Source organism: Tachypleus tridentatus, chromosome 5, assembly GCF_004210375.1.
Source record: "Tachypleus tridentatus isolate NWPU-2018 chromosome 5, ASM421037v1, whole genome shotgun sequence".
In the NCBI taxonomy this organism is placed as follows: domain Eukaryota; kingdom Metazoa; phylum Arthropoda; class Merostomata; order Xiphosura; family Limulidae; genus Tachypleus; species Tachypleus tridentatus.
In genome coordinates this window covers 22,023,034-22,041,311 of record NC_134829.1, presented here as the reverse complement: position 1 = coordinate 22,041,311, position 18,278 = coordinate 22,023,034, and the positions used below count along the sequence as shown (strand labels likewise).

Genomic DNA, 18,278 nt, shown 5'->3' with positions numbered 1-18,278 from the left:
TTTGTTATTTTGTTTCCAATGAATATTTAACAAATAAAAGAAATGTACATATTCCAGGTTTACTAACACTCCAGACGTTTGTGGAAAGTACAGTTTCGATTCATCTGTGTTCATAGAAAGGAACTGTTTTTGAGAAAATTCAACGGTGTGAACATCGTTCCAATCAAGGAAACATTGATGAAGTAAACTATTCTGGAATGTGTATTTTACAAAAGGTTTTAGAGACTTTGCCTAGTTACACTCAAAATTTTATAGTTTACAAAATAATTAACAGGTCAAGCAATTCTCTAGAGCACGATTTTAGTACCAAAAATTAATCTTAGTCCCATATTAACGACCGATCAAAACTGCTCCATTCATTCTCCCAACTGTGCTATATACAACACCATCAGAATATCACGGGCTAATGCTATCAGATGTACATTATTATAGCGAATTTAAAGAGAGCAAACTGAAAGATAGTCAGATTTCTAAGTGCTGAAACGATAAAGTAAATGAATAACTAACATAAAAAGGAGTTAACATTTTTTCTCGTATAATTAATTACCTGTACTTCATCTTTTCTCTACTCCATTATTCCCTTCGGTTGAAATGGCTCGTGTCTAATGAGTGTTTAGAAGTATATTCAAATTATTCGATTATGGAAGATATTATACAGTAGTTAGAGTACTGTTGCTGAAAATATAATGTAGTAGTGAAAACAGCTTAGTAATATTATACGTATTTCATGACTAATGAATGCATTAGTGGAGAGTTTGATCCTTTTATTAGGTCATCTATTATGTATAATGTTGGATGCACTTTACATGTGCAAGTGTAACAAATTAATTTTGAGGCTAATTCATTTTAACGGCGTAATTTTACGAATAAAATGTAGAAAGACGTTCGTAAATAATCTGTTTTTCATTGTTTGAGATTCTATTACTTTCTAAGAATTAAGTCTTTAGGCTTTAAATACATAATGTAAATAACAATAGCGATACCATAACTGATGAAAATCTAAGATAAACTTTTATATGCTTAATAATGTCTTAATATTCATACCTTAATTTATCATTGTAATCAGAGTACATGTTTGTTAATATTGCTACATAACCACCCAACGTCAACTAATTCCTAGTTTTTCTTCCACATATAGAAGCCCGGCATGTGCAGGTGGTGAGGGTGCTCGACCAAACATGCTCGCCTTTTTAACCATGGGTTGTTATAATGTTTCGATCAATCCCACTATTAGTTGGTAAAAGAGCAGCCAGGAGTTGGCGGTGGGTGGTGATGACTAGCTGCCTTCCCTCTGGTCTCACACTGCTTAATTAGGGACGGCTAAGGAAGAGAGACCTCGTGTAAGTTTGCACGAAATTAAAAAACAAACAAACTTCCACGTATTTAATACATACAGCTACTTACCTATGACAACAGGTCAAAATTAACCCAATTCTTCCCTCCTAATGTCCATATTATGTTCCCCAGCGCACAGAGTAGTATGTACATAAAGTGCTTCTCATTACTACATATACTGTGCTCCTTAATCTCATCAGTATAGCTTACACAAAGACTCGCATGGTATTTCTCTTTTTCCACATACCAAAATCTCCTTAGCCTACGTGGTCCTCAATTTGTTTAATTCTGTTCGAACCATGGGAGTAATAACCTTTCAACCACTCTAAGACGTACTCCTCATGCAGTCGTTAAAGCGTTCCTCGCCACTGATGTTGCTATCTGTATCAAGAGTATCTCAGGCTTTTGTAATATAATTTGATGAAACGTCGTCTACGTTTGCAGATCTTTTTCATTTGTACGATTATTAATACATCTTACAAAACAAATTAACATATTAAATCCAACATTAGCAGTTTTTGTTTCCTGGTGATATATCCAGTTATTATAAGATTTTCTACAAAATTACCTCTGAAACCTATTGCAACACAAAAATATTCCTGTTGCTAATGCCACTGTAGCTCATAACTTTCATCATATGTTGATACAAAAAAATGTTCGTTAGGTAACATGTACACCGAGATTTGAAAAATGTAGCCAGTCACAAACAAATACGTAACTTTCCTGGTCCACAATTTAACATTAGCTTATTTAACATCAACTGCTAATAAATTCAACACTCGTATTTGTATAGGAAACACTTCTTATAGTTGAAAAAGCTTATAGAAGAAACAATTATATAAATGCACAAAATAAACTTCCAAACTTCGTTATCTATTTTCGACGTGCTAGTTTCATAATTTGAAATTAGATAAGAAATTAAATATACTTAAAGTCTAATTTAATAAACCACATTGGAAGTAAAAAATCAACATATAAGGATCTCAAGCTTCAATTTTTATAGATGTAATATTCCCTGTTTACTTTATAAGAAATTAGCCTTTCCAGTGCTTAGTAGTCTCCATATTAATTCCTTCCCTTCTTCGGTGAATTCAGCAGTGTTTACTCAAACGTAGAGCACATCCTATCAGCCATTATTTACGTCATAAGCTTAGCAAATGTCTGGATATATTTTTAGAACAGGTAATAGTAAACTTAATCGACTGTTCCTCAGTTTTCCTACTAAAATCTGTATGAGGTTTCTTGAATAATTCTACTATATCAATTCTACTATATTTCTCAGACTACTCACTTCAAGTTGTATGAAGTATTCCACATACTTTCCATTGTTACCTATATCGTTTGCTCCTTAGCCTTCTCATTGTTATCTACATTAAATATTCCTCTGACTTCTTGTCACTATTTATACCAATCACACCCTCACAATACCCATTGTTACCTATATCGTTTGCTCCTTAGTCTTTTCATTGTTATCTACATTAAATATTCCTCTGACTTCTTGTCACTATTTATACCAATCACACCCTCACAATACCCATTGTTACCTATATCGTTTGTTCCTTAATTTTTCATTGTTTTCTTTATCAATCATTACTCTGACTTCTGATCGCTAATGATTAACATTTAGGTTATTTGAAACTTTCAGGTTGCTCAATGGGTTTTATGATGCAATAAAAGCGTTACTTATTATCATTTTTTCACGAAATACGAATTGTTGGCGAACGTAAAATGTTTGAGAAAAGCTTTTATCCACATTGATTATTATAGCTACATCAAATTCATACAAAACACCTGATTTCTTTAACGTCTGTCTGTTGTACAAAATTATATGCAATTCCCCTGAAAAAGAAAACATTAGTTATGTTACACCTTTTTTGCATTTTACGAGACAGATCCATAACGTCATTACAAATCTTTAGATGTCTCTTGTTTTGTTGTTAACAAGAATATAATAAAACAAAACTATATTTGTCAAACCTGAAATTTTTAAAAATATGTTATGGAATAATGGGTAAGGAATACTTGTAACATTTAAGGCAGGTGGAAAACCAGAAGATCTTTCGTCCATTTTTACGATCTGTGATATTAGGTAATCATAGGTCTATAAGTCATTAGAAAATGACTAGAGTGAGTGGCCGCCTTCCACGTTCAGCAATATGCAGACTACAAGACCCGTTATAGTTAAGATATGTTATAATTCAATATATGAGGAACAAGTGCATGGTCATTTAGAAATGGATTGGTTCGGTGTCAGTTTGAGAAAACAATATAAAGACAGGAGTTCAAAGAAGGAAAACAAAAAAAAAAAAAGGTTCTTGTTTCCCTGAATATAGAAAAGTTAGATTGCTTAAATTATAAATGACCGAGTTATACAGCATAGTAGACTTACGTAACATACACTGCAGCGTATCCTAAGTAGAGTGCATTTAGTTCTGCAGACAATTTCAGTTATGTGTGAATTACAATTATTGTATTTTATTATATTATAGAAATCTGAACGTGAAATAGGACTCAGAAATAATGACAGACTTTTATTCCAAAATAGGCTTAACTCTGGGAGAAGTCTTGCTTTGTTTGTTTGAATTTTGCACAAAGTGACACGAGAATTATCTGCGCTAGCCGTTCCTAATTTAGCAGTGAAAAAGTAGAGGGAAGGATGTTAATCATCACCACCCTCCGCCAACTCTTGACCTACTCTTTTACCAACGGATAGTGATATTGGCCATCACATTATAACGCCCCCACGGCTGAAAGGGTGAGCATTTTTGGTGTGACGGGATTCGAGTCCGCGACTCTCAGATAACGAGTCAAGTGCCCTAGCCAGCTGGCCATGCCGAACCCAACAACAGAAGGAATAAAACAGCATTATATAAATATCATAAGCGTTCATGTAAACATATGACCGTTACATTCAGATTATTTTGAATAAATGAATCAGCAAGTCATGTAACACCACAGATGCTGTGAAGTTTTTGTGGAACAGTATGCATCAGGACTTCATTTTAATATTTTTTGGCTTTTCTTAAGTATTCTGAAGCTATTTAAAGTTGAACATAAAGTTCTATTCAAGTTAATGATTTAGAATTTTCAAGATGGTAATATCTCTTGTATTTAATGTAATTATAAAATAAGGGAATATGAATCAAACGAACCCACGAGGACCGTCCAAAGAAGGACTTACAATAAGTCGAACCACAGCCGAGGTAAGCAAGATGTGGCACAAAAATCATAGCAAAAACCGTCCACTTATCACAGGCATATTACTCAACATAATAAAGAAAGATCGCTATTTGAAAATTGACACGAGTTGTTTTCATCACATATACTTTCAATAGCAGTACACATCAAGTAGTTTGAGAATAAGACAGATATTCATGTTATTCCATCCGATGCAATGCATGAGGATTTCTGTTCAATCAGACTATTAATAGAAGCGTTGAAAAAACCCCATCATTTTTATACACAAAGATGGATTATGGAACGCATATAAGAAGGAGGTGTATGATTTCAGCATGACAAGCTTACGACTATTTTGCTACAGAACTACGTAGCAGAACTATTGTAAACATATATTGCCGTCAAATAGAGTATGACCTGAACGTATCGATATAGATTGTAACGATGTGATGATGTTGTAGAATAGTTTTAAATAACGTACTAAAGTTTGCATTTTATTTATTATAAAGCAATCTAATTACTTCAACTGGACGTGATTATTTCACAGCTAAAGATCTTATCCGTTACAGTAAAAGTTTGTCTAGTTCAAATGTTTGAATAATCTTGTAAAGAATACGTTTTTCTTACCTGAAAAACATTCATGCATTATTGAAAATGAAAGCTCACTCACGCTTGGTTCCCATTCAGATTTTTCAATATGTAGGAAATGTACATAGTTCAAGTGTGTAAGTATAGCTGATGACTAATAAAATGTGTGAGGTTGAAAACAATGAAACTAGTAAATTACTTGTCACAGAAGACGATTCAAACGTTCGACAAACACGGTAATTGATTGGTTTGTTTTCAGGAAACTGTGGTTTCGGAAAATTTATTGATGATGTTTGTAAAAGCAAGAGATTCGTAATTAAAACCATTTCTTTTTTTTTAGTAAAACAACCGACTAAGCACCAGTACAGAAAATTCCAACTCTTCGACAACGTCAAGTTTACGATTATCACAACGTGAGTTGTGCTTCCGAAAACAAACTACTGATCAGTGGAAACTACTGATGGGAGAAAGCATCTCAGTAAATTTTTGATCTAAATTGTTTTGGTAGTTTTGTGGTAATCTAGTGTGATCTACAGCATGACAGAAAAATCTTATTTTTAACCCCGTACAACATTTTAACTGGTGCAACTGAAGGGTGGAGTTATTTTTTCTCTTACAGTTACGACAGAAAGTGTTCGTAACCCTGCGTCGTGAGTAGTTTTTACCTCATAACTTAAAAAAGTATCACGATTAGAATAATGAAAGTATAGTATATTATACATATTATACTAACACACATCTACATAACTTTTTATGTAAATTGAACAAAAATAAATTGTTTATAAACAAATAACCAAACATAGGAGGGGCAGTTACGTGTTTACCGATTAACGCTTCGTTTCAGTATGGTCTTAAACTTTTGACCAGCTAGTATTTAGGCTAATTTCTTAGTGTTCCCATTTTCCCTATTAAATGATAAAAGGTTTTTTTTATTTTCCCTTTTCTTATTTTTATTTTTCGAAGCTCTACTCAAATAAGTGGTTGAGTCTAACAACGCAAAATGCATATTTTTTCTTTATGTTTATTGGCCTAAAGATTTTGGCCAGCAGTGTATATACCTTACTTGACGGGAATGCTAGCTAGCTCTTTTATTGTTTTGTCTAACGCGGTTTAGAAGCTTAGTTTTCACAGAGGAAGATAGATATCTAATATCCTCGTAGGAATACGTCCGATGTAATTCAGTGTCGGCGCACGGTTCGTAATGTTCGAAATCTATAAACGTTCCTGGTTAAATTCTGTAGCTTTCCGTTAATAAGCGTTAATTACAATTATAGTTTTCGAGACTTTTAGAATTCTAACTGTAGCTTACCACTGATAAAAATATTGTCATTTGACGCGTTGGTATATATAGTTTAAGGCGAGATTCTAGGAAGTTCAACAATGTTCGTAAACATGCTAACGTTTTCGTCAAACAAATGTCGCTGATTTTTTACTTTCAAGAATCTTCTACAAATTTAGAGAATACGCGAAACTTGTGCAATATACATCCAACAATAGGCATCACATAAATAAAAAACTATTTTTAAACAAACGTAGGTAAAACTAAACGTATAATATAAATCCATTACACCTAATAGAAAGTTTCAAGTTGGTTAAAAAATACATATATATAAACACCGTTTCCGAAACTTAATGTCTTTCCAACCTTTCCATTAGCTGCAGATACGTTCCTACCCATAGTCTCTGATCTGTGATTCAAAACACCCTGGTAGTAATGTCTAGAAATCAGCCATTACAGTGTGAGCGAAACTCAAATTACATCAGATGTATACCACCCCATAGTGGTATAGCAGTATGCCCGCGGAATTATAACACTAAAAATCGGGTTTCGATACCTTTGGTAAGCAGAGCACTGATATCCCATTGTGTATCTTTGTGCTTAACTTAAAACAACGATAACAGTTGTATATTCTAAACTTTTTAACTCCGATTATATCAAATACTTTAAAAGAATCATCTGGTACGATATATACGTAATCCACTCGTACTTCAGTTGCACTTTACTATAAATTATGTAAATAAGTTATTTTGATTTAGACATAACTTAGTCAAAACTTTGATGTCACATTTATGTACTTAAGTTTGATCTTACCTTTGAAGTAGTGTAGACCGTTTTAATAGGAATATGTTTGAGTTATAGATCAGACAAAAATTTTTGATTTCCAGATAAAAATAGCTCAGTCTTTTTTTCATATATCGGTTTCTTACAAACTAAAAGTTGTTTTTTTTACTTCAGAACTACTTAATTGTAAATTTACTCTGCATTAGGTTCAAGCTAGTAAATTATGTAACAGTAAAAATTCAGTATTTTAAGACTCAGTCCATTTTAGATGGAACTTTAGCATTTATATGTCTATCATACAAGGCTGTTATACCTTTAAAATATATTTTTAGTTTTTAAAAGACGTTATTTTTTGCGTTACTAAGCACTAATTATACGAGAATTGTTACATTGTACAGAAATACAGAAAATTACGAATAACTGCGAATTACACTGAGGTTAAAAATTAAGTAATAACATAAACCCAGAAAATGAAAAAAAGAAATTCTGTTTGTTTTGGAGTAAAACTAAAGGAAAGGCAGCTAATCTTTACCACCAAACTTCAACTCTTGGGCTACTCTTTTAACAACGAATAGTGCGATTGATGGTAATATTATAATGCCCCCACGACTGAAAGGGAGAGCATGTTTGATTTGAAAGGGATTCGAATTCGCGACTCTAAGATTACAAGTCGAGCGCCGTCACTACCTAAGCATGTCAGGCCGTAGAAAATATTGAATAACTATTGACAACAGTAAAAGAGAGTTTTTTTATATAAAAGAATGATATACAAAAAACATTGATAAATGCCAAGAGCTTTCCGATAAGAAACTTCGCGAGATTGAAATTACAGGAAGCGTCGGGCGCATCCTAGATGTCTAAAACAAATTCCGCACTTTGAAGCAGTAGCCAAATTCCTCTATTTGTTCAACACAAGTGTTTGACCATAAGCATTTTTCACTTGTTGTTTACACTTTGGTTTGTTTGCCTAAACTCCCAGTGATTACTGTGCTCAGACAGGATTTGTGTTGCTATTTTTGAAAGTTATAAAACACAAAACACAAGTTAGTGAACCATCTAATTATGAGATGAATAAAAATATACTTCAAACCATATCTACAAAAAATAAAATATCAATATATTGCTCTTTTTGTATATTCCATATAAGACGTGTTTTCAAGAAATATCACATTTTACCTTCGTCTTTGGTTCACAAAGCAAAAGAGACGTAATAACTTCAACAGTGTGAAAAAATATCAGTTTCAAAAGGAATGTAAAGAGTGGAGTGCTATCTAAGTTTGAAAAGGAATGTAAAGAGTGGAGTGCTATCTAAGTTTCAAAAGGAATGTAAAGAGTGGAGTGCTAAGTTTTCAAATACTATTCACCCACAGGATATTGACACATTCCTTAACACACTCAGAATAGGTTGTGAAGATATATAAATATTTACTCATTTAAATTATTTGCACACGAAAGTGTGTGCTCCCAGTTTCCCTGTGATGTCTTCAACAATAACAACAAAAAACTAATAAAGGCATATGAGATAAGGATATTATGATAAATCACAATTTCGGCTATTAGGAAACATGCTTATAAGCCTCAGTCTGATGGCATAATTAATCAAAGACATTTTATCAAATAACCAGTTTTTCAAATGAGAAAGATAACGAAAAGAAAGATTCTTTTCTGCTTCCTTTTATCGTATCATATGCAACAACCATCAGTGAATCTGTAAACAGGTTAAACTAGTCATTAATTTTTTAATACAAAAAGTAAGCACTTGGAACTTGAGTCAAGGGGAAAATTTTTTAGCTTATAAAACATTCGTAAAATATGAAGCAAAATGAAAACTGTTGCAGAAGGCGAAGTGTTCATGAGTGCACTGATACGTAAAATCATATGTTGTACAGTCTCTATAATACTCATTTCCGAGAACGTTACAGGTTTACAACTAAATCATACTGTTTAAAAAAATGATTTTTTATACTGTATTTTTGTATCGTAATGGAAACAAAAGATGTTGCAATATTCGAAAACGATGATCACATAGCAGTGGAATGACATATTAAAATATTCTGAAAAAAATATATATAATTTTAAGAAATATTAAATGTTTGGAAATGTATTTTACAATATTCAAAAGAAAGTTTTGCTTTTAAGTAAATACTTGTTTACAAACTCCAGAAAGAAATGTTACATTAACGAGTTGTTGTTATGAATTAAGCACAAAGCTACGCAATGGGCTATCTGTGCTCTACCCACCGGTTTTTAGCGTTGTAAGTCCGCAGACATACCAACTGAGCTACTGGGGTTATATTGAAAAGTTACAATTTCAATAAATAATAACTGTTGATAATGAATTTCCTGCGTACAACAACGACAGGTTTTGTCTTCAGTGGTCTATAACAAAGTACAATTTAAAATCTAATAATAAATAATTCTAACCTGTAGATCAAGAATGAAGTTTCATCAAGTTAACCATGATAAAATTTGAAAGTTAAATTCAATAATTTAAAAATGCAAATAGATAAATCGTACTTGTATTAAAATATTACTTGCAAATGCATACAGAGCATTTTGGTCACTAAACAGACTAGTGTCATTTAGTTGTACAGTTAAAATGGTAAAATCCTCCAGGGTTCTGTGATACCTCTGTTTTCGACTAGAAGCTTGCATACATATACTAACCATTTAACATGACTTCTTGGCAACTGACTGAATCATAGAACCTAAAGGAAACAGCGCAAACCCAGCTTCATTACTAAGAAAATAATTCTAAGCACATTTTCTCATTGTACCCCATGGGAATATTTTCTGGAAGGATATAAATGTTGAATCAGATCTGCTCAGCAGTTTTCGAACTTGCCCTCACATACAATTATTGAGAGTCTAGAGTCTTGAGTTGCCATAGAGGTGAGTAAGGTAATTGGCTGATGTCAGTAGCGAAATGGGTCCCTTTTAAGGCCATTTCATTTATGATTTACGTATTTCAGAATAATTTTGCGTTTTTTTAAATACAGTCCTTAACCCTAAAATCAAAATAACAAACACTTATAATATTAGTATGTTCAGTGGTAAACGAAACTCATGTGTAAAATTATAGTTCTTCACAGAGGTCTGGGCCTGGCATGGCCAAGCGCGTAAGGCGCGCGACTCGTAATCTGAGGGTCACGGGTTCGCGCCTGCGTCGCGCTAAACATGCTCGCCCTCCCAGCCGTGGGGGCGTTATAATGTGACGGTCAATCCCACTTTTCGTTGGTAAAAGAGTAGCCCAAGAGTTGGCGGTGGGTGGTGATGACTAGCTGCCTTCCCTCTAGTCTTACACTGCTAAATTAGGGACGGCTAGCACAGATAGCCCTCGAGTAGCTTTGTGCGAAATTCCAAAACAAACAAAAACAAACAAACACAGAGGTCTAGTGTGCATAAAAATTAAAATACATGCATACTTTATATATTAATATGTTCCCGTTCTATACGTATATAAACGTGAAATAACACATGTAAGTTTTGAGTGTTTGTGTGTATTAACACTTTCTGAAAATATGAATATAATACACCATCAGCGGTTTGAATTCATCAGATAATTTTGAGAGCATGTCTTTGATTCGACTGTTTGACATGTCAGTTAGAATGTGGTTTCAGTGCTTATAAGTATGCAAACCTAGAAATGCTCGTCTGTCACCGAGCTCCTCGGCATTTCTTTAAATCTTTAGTTTCGAGAAACATCTCTCACAGTGAACATGAGTGATAGAAAGTGTTAAAAGAAAGAGATACACATTTTGTAAGTTGTTATATGTAAAGTAGTTCCAAAGAAACCTAAAAGCACATGTTAAATATCATTTTCACCTTTAAAAAAATTTGCACAAAGTAACCTCCTCTTGTCATACTCTGTGGCCAGTATCCTGCGTATCAGTGGTGACACCTCCTTCAATCAACACCTCTTTCAAAACTCTTCCAAACTTTAACTTGACTGTGGATACACATTTACAACGTTGTCTGAGTCAGATATTTCTTTTGTGAGATCTTGGTGTTGCATGCGTTCATCAATCTAATTCACTGATCCAACAGACAAACAGACCCTTTTTCAAACTATATTCTGCAAATTGTCTTGTCAGACTTCCTGTTGCCTGATTAAATACCAAAATGAAAGTATCCATACTGTACGTAGTTATATGTCATACAGTTGTGTAACTTCCTACAGATCTTGTTTCATCATATTTATCTTTCCGCCTTCTCTTCCTTTATACAGAAAATTCAGCTAGTACCTTGACTTCATCACAGTCCACAATTTCATACAGATCTATTCAATCAATATTGTACAAAAGTTCGGTCATTTGTTTGACACAACGATTCGCATGTGGTTCCTCTTGTTTCAACTGTACATTCCTCTATTTAATTCCATGCCTAGAGTAAATCAAGTCAGCTTATTTTAAGATTTTTTTTATACAGGTGTGATATGATGGTATGTGTGAGTGGTCATGATACAGGTGTGATATGATGGTATGTGTGAGTGGTCATGATACAGGTGTGATATGATGGTATGTATGAATGGTGATAACTGTTTCATTTCTCATAGAGCACTTCATCATTCCTCCAGTCTCTGTTTTAGTAGCAGTATCACGTGACTGTAATATAACCAGACACTTGACGAGATCTGAATGAATAGCTTTAGAGTGGTCTGTAGATGTTCCGAATACGCTTGTTAATACACTTCAGTTTCCTTGACAACGTATTTCACCTATCAGTTCAATTCTTTTTGATTTAGCTGTTCCTAACTGGATCTCAGTTTCCTTTTTCCACATATCCATTCACTTGCAGGAACTTTTGAAGTATAGTTGTCTGCGGCATTTTGCAACAATTTTAATAATGGTATCACTACAACGCATACCTTTGTCAACTTTATCACAAATAAATTGAATACTTGTGCATAGAACCACACTTGAACGTTTGCTTCCACGGCAGATGAGAGCTTTACCTGTTGCAACTGTACTGTCCTTGTCAAGCTGTCGTACATCTGTTCTGTATAAAACACATTTGTTGGTATCAAAATTGTAATCTTCAAATACTATTTGCTATTACACTGAACATTCTTTGTCCATTACCACTTTGGTCATGGGAGGGCATAAGACTAGCAACATTTCGATTATTTTCCAACTAGGTACACACTGGAATACTGCAACACATTTGTCAGTTGTAATGATGTCTTGTGTGAATTCAATCTGTACTGGAAACAAAAAGCCCTCCTTTGTCATGTTGGGCTATAATAAACATTATTATCAGCGAAATTATACTACCGTTATTACTTCACTGTTACAAAATAATATTATAATCAAGCTGATATTTATATAAACAAAATAAAACTTTAATATAGTATTTCTCTCACAGATTCACTTTCCGAGTGTTGATCATTATTATTCAACTGAGCATTTTGAGCGGCAAATACAGATTCAATATTTTTGTTGATCTATTTAGACTCATGCAAACTTCTCATTTCAGAAAATGTGCACTTTTGGATTCCACTGGCTTGTCTCTTCTTTCCCGACATTGTTTATTGTTTTAATATATTAACTTAATAGACTATTGTCACTTTTAAACAACGGACTTAGGAGATGTTTATGATTTTTCTCATATTGTTATACAAAAACAGAGTTATTAATCAGGAGATAAGTATGGTGCTATAACTTGTATGTACGCCTACGCAGCACCAGTAACACGAACAGTTATATTTGATTTTGCTCAGATGCACAACGGGAAAATCCGCTACTGACTAAAATCACAGTAAATTCTTTGCTATTGATTTTAAAATCAGCTCAATTAGCACAGATTAATCAAATAAACATATTGAAAAACATATTTACACAGCGTTACTGCTTTAGTTGCTACGCTAAAAGAAAGTCGAATTATTAAAAATGTGCATAGTAAAAGAAAGGTGAGAAAATAGGTTATATTTATAATTGGTTACACTCACACAGAAACTTAATGACAATGAAATCTGCATCATAATAAGTTGTTGAAAGATACGAAACGTTAATATTCTAATGTTGATTTTACGATATCACGTATTTGAAGTTGCAATCCATTGACGACGCTTGAGAGAACCAGGAGGTGTAGTTTAAGAGGAGAAAACGTAAAAAAAACTCCTTTTAAAGGTGCGATTATGTGCTGTTTATGGTCAAACTTTCATCAACATTGTTCCTGATAAAGTCACAAGGGGTAAATAAATACGCTATTGCTACAATACATTTCGTAAAATAAGAGGAAGAAGGGAAATAATCGATTCTATGCTATAAACTGTACAGATGTGTAGTATATATAAATATATATAAGTGTGTGTGGTTGTCATCTGCGTTTAATAAAACAAACAACTTGAATGATTTACAAATACTCATTTCTTAAACTTACATTTTATAATTTAATATAAGTTTGATAAAGTTGCGGAAATTCCTTTTTTTTGTAGATTTCATCGGAAACTGCCTGAAAAATTAACAATTGCCGGATAGTTAGTATACAAACCACACACACATTAAACACTTTTAATAGCAGTAGGTATGTTTCCATTTTTAAAGCTTCTATTAATAAAAATATGCTCATAACTCTATTAAATATTATTTGAATACTGAATGGTTTTCTGCTAAACATTACTCCTACGTTGTTTACTGAATGGTTTTCTGCTAAACATTACTTCCACGTTGTTTACTGAATGGATTTCTGCTAAACATTGCTCCCACGTTGTTTACTGAATGGATTTCTGCTAAACATTACTCCCAAGTTGTTTACTGAATGGCTTTCTGCTAAACATTACTTCCACGTTGTTTACTGAATGGATTTCTGCTAAACATTACTTCCAAGTTGTTAACTGAATGGTTTTCTGCTAAACATTACTTCCACTTTGTTTACTGAATGGTTTTCTGCTAAACATTACTCCCACGTTGTTTACTGAATGGTTTTCTGCTAAACATTACTTCCACGTTGTTTACTGAATGGTTTTCTGCTAAACATTACTTCCACGTTGTTTACTGAATGGTTTTCTGCTAAACATTACTTCCACGTTGTTTACTGAATGGATTTCTGCTGAACATTACTCCCAAGTTGTTTACTGAATGGATTTCTGCTAAACATTACTCCCACGTTGTTTACTGAATGGTTTTCTGCTAAACATTACTTTCACTTTGTTTACTGAATAAATTTCTGCTAAACATTACTTCCACGTCGTTTACTGAATGGATTTCTGCTAAACATTACTTCCACGTTGTTTACTGAATAATTTTCTGCTAAACATTACTTCCACGTTGTTTACTGAATGGATTTCTGCTAAACATTACTCCCAAGTTGTTTACTGAATGGATTTCTGCTAAACATTACTTCCACGTTGTTTACTGAATGGTTTTCTGCTAAACATTACTTTCACGTTGTTTACTGAATAAATTTCTGCTAAACATTACTTCCACTTTGTTTACTGAATGGTTTTCTGCTAAACATTACTTCCAAGTTGTTTACTGAATGATTTTCTTCTAAACATTACTTCCACGTTGTTTAATGACATTAAATCTCTATTTCCCTTTTATCTCATCATTCTTCCTGTTTTATTTATACCGTTTCTCTTCACAGTGTAACGGTACACTGTTTTTTTTTACTTCAACACATCATACTGTTTAACTATCTTTGCTTCAGTATCCTATTTCTTTCAACGTGTTGCAGTGTGTAAAAATAGTTTTACTGCATTACCCTTTTTCTCAGTGTGTCATGACATGTAACTTGTACACCAATCCACTGGGAAGTATATTGGTAGTGGGAACGAATCATATTAGACAATAAATTGATACAAACTGTATTTACATTATGTTCGGTTTATTGCAGGATATATTTAACACAGAGTATTGCAGCATCTAACTGAACACGTTTATATATTTTTGTGTTCCAAGTTACAATTAGAAATGTAATTTCCAATTGTATTTCTAATTGTAAATTTCCACAAAAGCATACGTACTTTATTTAAAATACATAAACACTTAATTTACATTTTCTTAAGGTGAGGCTGTTTGGATCAATGTAATATAGAGAAACATTAAAGGGTATGTTACACGACTTTCATTTTAAAAGAGACTAAATCGAGTACCAAACACTTGACCTTGTTGTGTCAGTGAAGTTGTCTTCTTGTTTTAGTTGAACTACGTGTTATCTGCTGTTTAATAGATATCGAATTTGCAACTTATTTAATTTCTATATATATATATATATATTGATTTTGTTTCCCACAAAATTTATTAATGGTTTCTTCGAATGCTCCAAAAATTGGAAAAAACTATTTTGTTTGTGTTCTACAACGTGTGAATATTTATTGGTTATTTATCTCTAAAACAGAACTAAAGACGTTATTCGTTTCCCAACATGTGCAGTAATGTTTATTAAGTTTTCAAGGACACAACAAGTTTTACTTTTAAAACACAATTTCTATTAAGAATGTACCTTAACTCGTCATATAAATGTCACCAAAATAAGCTTTCCATAATTTACTTACCATCTTAGAAGGTTACTTTCCTTAACACTAAAGAACGCAACGCCAAAGACTTTGTGGGTTGATGGTCATCAAAATAAACTGATTTCACATATACATTTCTATTAATCAAACAATCCATAAATAACCTACTGCACAGTTTTCTCTTCTATAAAGCAACTGTATAAAGTATGTTTTATTTTTAACAAGCTGTACATTAGTCGAAAATGAGAGCTATGAAACGTTATTCTATTATGAACCTCAGCTAATGATGTTAGAAGTTCTTGTATTGTGCAGATTTAACGATTCATTTGCTAATGCTTCGTTGTACCTTCACAATACAGAGTTATCTAACGTTGACGTATCAGAAAGTGACGGAGGTATTTGTACTCACCTGCTTCGTGGTTCTTGTCTTCCCCAAACTTCCTAAGAACTTCCACGTAGAACATACCGTACGATAGATGGACACCTGTCGTAAGACCGTGCACGAAAACAGCGCAGGCACAAACCACCCATCCCCAGCCACCTTCTGGATAGTAGTGCTGCCGAATTGTGGAATTTTTGGGGTCCGTCCATTTGAGATTAGACTGTCTTGTCAAATTTGGCCGATCACTTTCAGTGACCTTCTGTGGAGACGTTGTACAACTGGCAGAACTCTGGACAGTTCGATACCTTTCTAATAACTCAGCCGTTAAACCAATGGAGCGAGACGGCAAAGACATAGTTCGGCGTCGTTCCACCACTCCCTTTTCCAAATCTTCGACAATTGAAGTCGCAAAATTCTGAGACTCGCCACCATGATGAATTTCATTTTTAGACATATAATTTCCTGTTTTATCCATGATCCAACAAGGACATCGTTTCTCCACATGTATTCTTGTTTCTGTGGTGTTCAGCTTCTATGTTGACATTAATTTACTCTTTCTGGGTTAAAAGGGGGCCTTAAGTAACTTGAAGATAAACACGAATTAAGTTTAAAACAATGCAGATAAATTATGAGTATACAATACACACACAACTGTTAGGAGATGTCATAGTCACAAATTTAATGTGTAACATTCTCTTACCTATATATTGTTATTGGGCCAAATAGTTTATCACTAAATACATTTTAATGCTTACCAGACAAGAACGTAACTAAAGAAAGTCATTTCTTACAAAATTCAAATACTAATATTGCCAAGTGTTATAAGGGAATTTACTGAGTTAGCGGCTATACTATAGAACGATGCTTTCGAACTGCCCCGTATTTTCCCACCAATCTGGCTTTGGGTCATTCGGCTGACTTCGAGCATCTACGTTCGCTTGTCATTGATTGAGTTGATGTGATGCCTTGCGCACATCAACATGACAAGACTAGGATGCACGTGATGAAACCTACTAGCGAATGAAGTGGCCCGTGACCGCGCTCCTTGACTCAACGCCGCGTTTAACAAGAGTAAGGAGAAAATATTGAAAGATAGGTTTCAAGAAGCGTAACGCTTAACGCTTCACAGTTTCGAATTTGTTGGCACGCATTTTCAAAATTTATGTGGCTAAAGTAAAATTATATGATTTAGGCTAAACATGAAATACAAGATTAATGACGAAAAGTCAAACTGTGACCCGAAATTTGCTTGAACAATCTGAATGTATTTCCTAATACGTTCTCTTTTACTTAAATTTAAAATTGCGTATAAAATAAAGCAAATCTTAGCTAGGCATACTTTTTGTAATCTAAAGATAACAGTGTTAAAGCCATGTATTGACAGCAGTTTATTTTTTGTTAACAATGAGACATTAGGAGTGCATGCAATTTTAATGACAATATAACTTGTAACAGTTCTTAAATTTTCGCCTCTGATATATGTTTCGGATTAGCTCCGGTTCTGTTTAGAAAGTGTGCTGAAGGTGAAAATCTCACGTATTTTATAGATCACTAAACAAACAATGATACTTCCCAAAAACAATGAACAACTATTATGAAAAATAAATTTAACAAAGTTAAACAATGAAGTAGCACTGAAACAATGACTGCCTTTCATGTCTTATTTTAAAATAGATGGTACTTATTGAATCTCTGTTATGACTGCTACATGATGTTACATACATTTGTTTAACTAAAACAGTTAAATAAAATATAAAGTTAAATAAGCTTCGATGTTAAAACTATCCACATCAAATGGGACAAATGATTTTAACTTAACTATTTTGGTTTTAGCAAATTAAACATAGAAATTGCTTGCTTAAAAACACATATCAAAACAAACACGAAAAATTAGTTTTAGCATGTTAAAAATTTAAATACGTAATCATGCCAGTAGTAGTCTATGTATCTATTGTCATTTAAGAAACGGGGCTACGGAGAAAATGGAAAGCCATCAAAGGGGAAAAAAAGATATATATATATATCATTTATGACATACGAGTGATGTATCTGAATATAGTCCCCCCGCTAGTACAGCGGTATGTCTACGGATTCACAACGCTAAAATCAGGGGTTCGATTCCCCTCGGTGGGCTGAGCAGATATCCCGACGTGGCTTTGCTATAAGAAAAACACACAGTAGGGGAGGAAGAACAAAAAATATTGAATGTTTTTTTTTTTTACCTTTATAGAAGAAAAACGTCCTCTTATATAATGTAAGTTTAATACGTATGATAC

General features: G+C 33.4%; 1 protein-coding gene across 1 annotated transcript in view; it reads right to left on the bottom strand.

Annotated features, from left to right (window-relative positions):
* Positions 1–16,960, bottom strand: part of LOC143250687 (monocarboxylate transporter 10-like) — a 61,177-nt gene extending 44,217 nt beyond the window's left edge. The window contains exon 1 of the mRNA XM_076501586.1: positions 16,030–16,960. Coding sequence (XP_076357701.1) covers positions 16,030–16,477 — 448 coding nt within the window. The 5' untranslated portion in view covers positions 16,478–16,960. The remainder of the gene's footprint in view (positions 1–16,029) is intronic.
* Between the last annotated feature and the right edge of the window lie 1,318 nt (positions 16,961–18,278).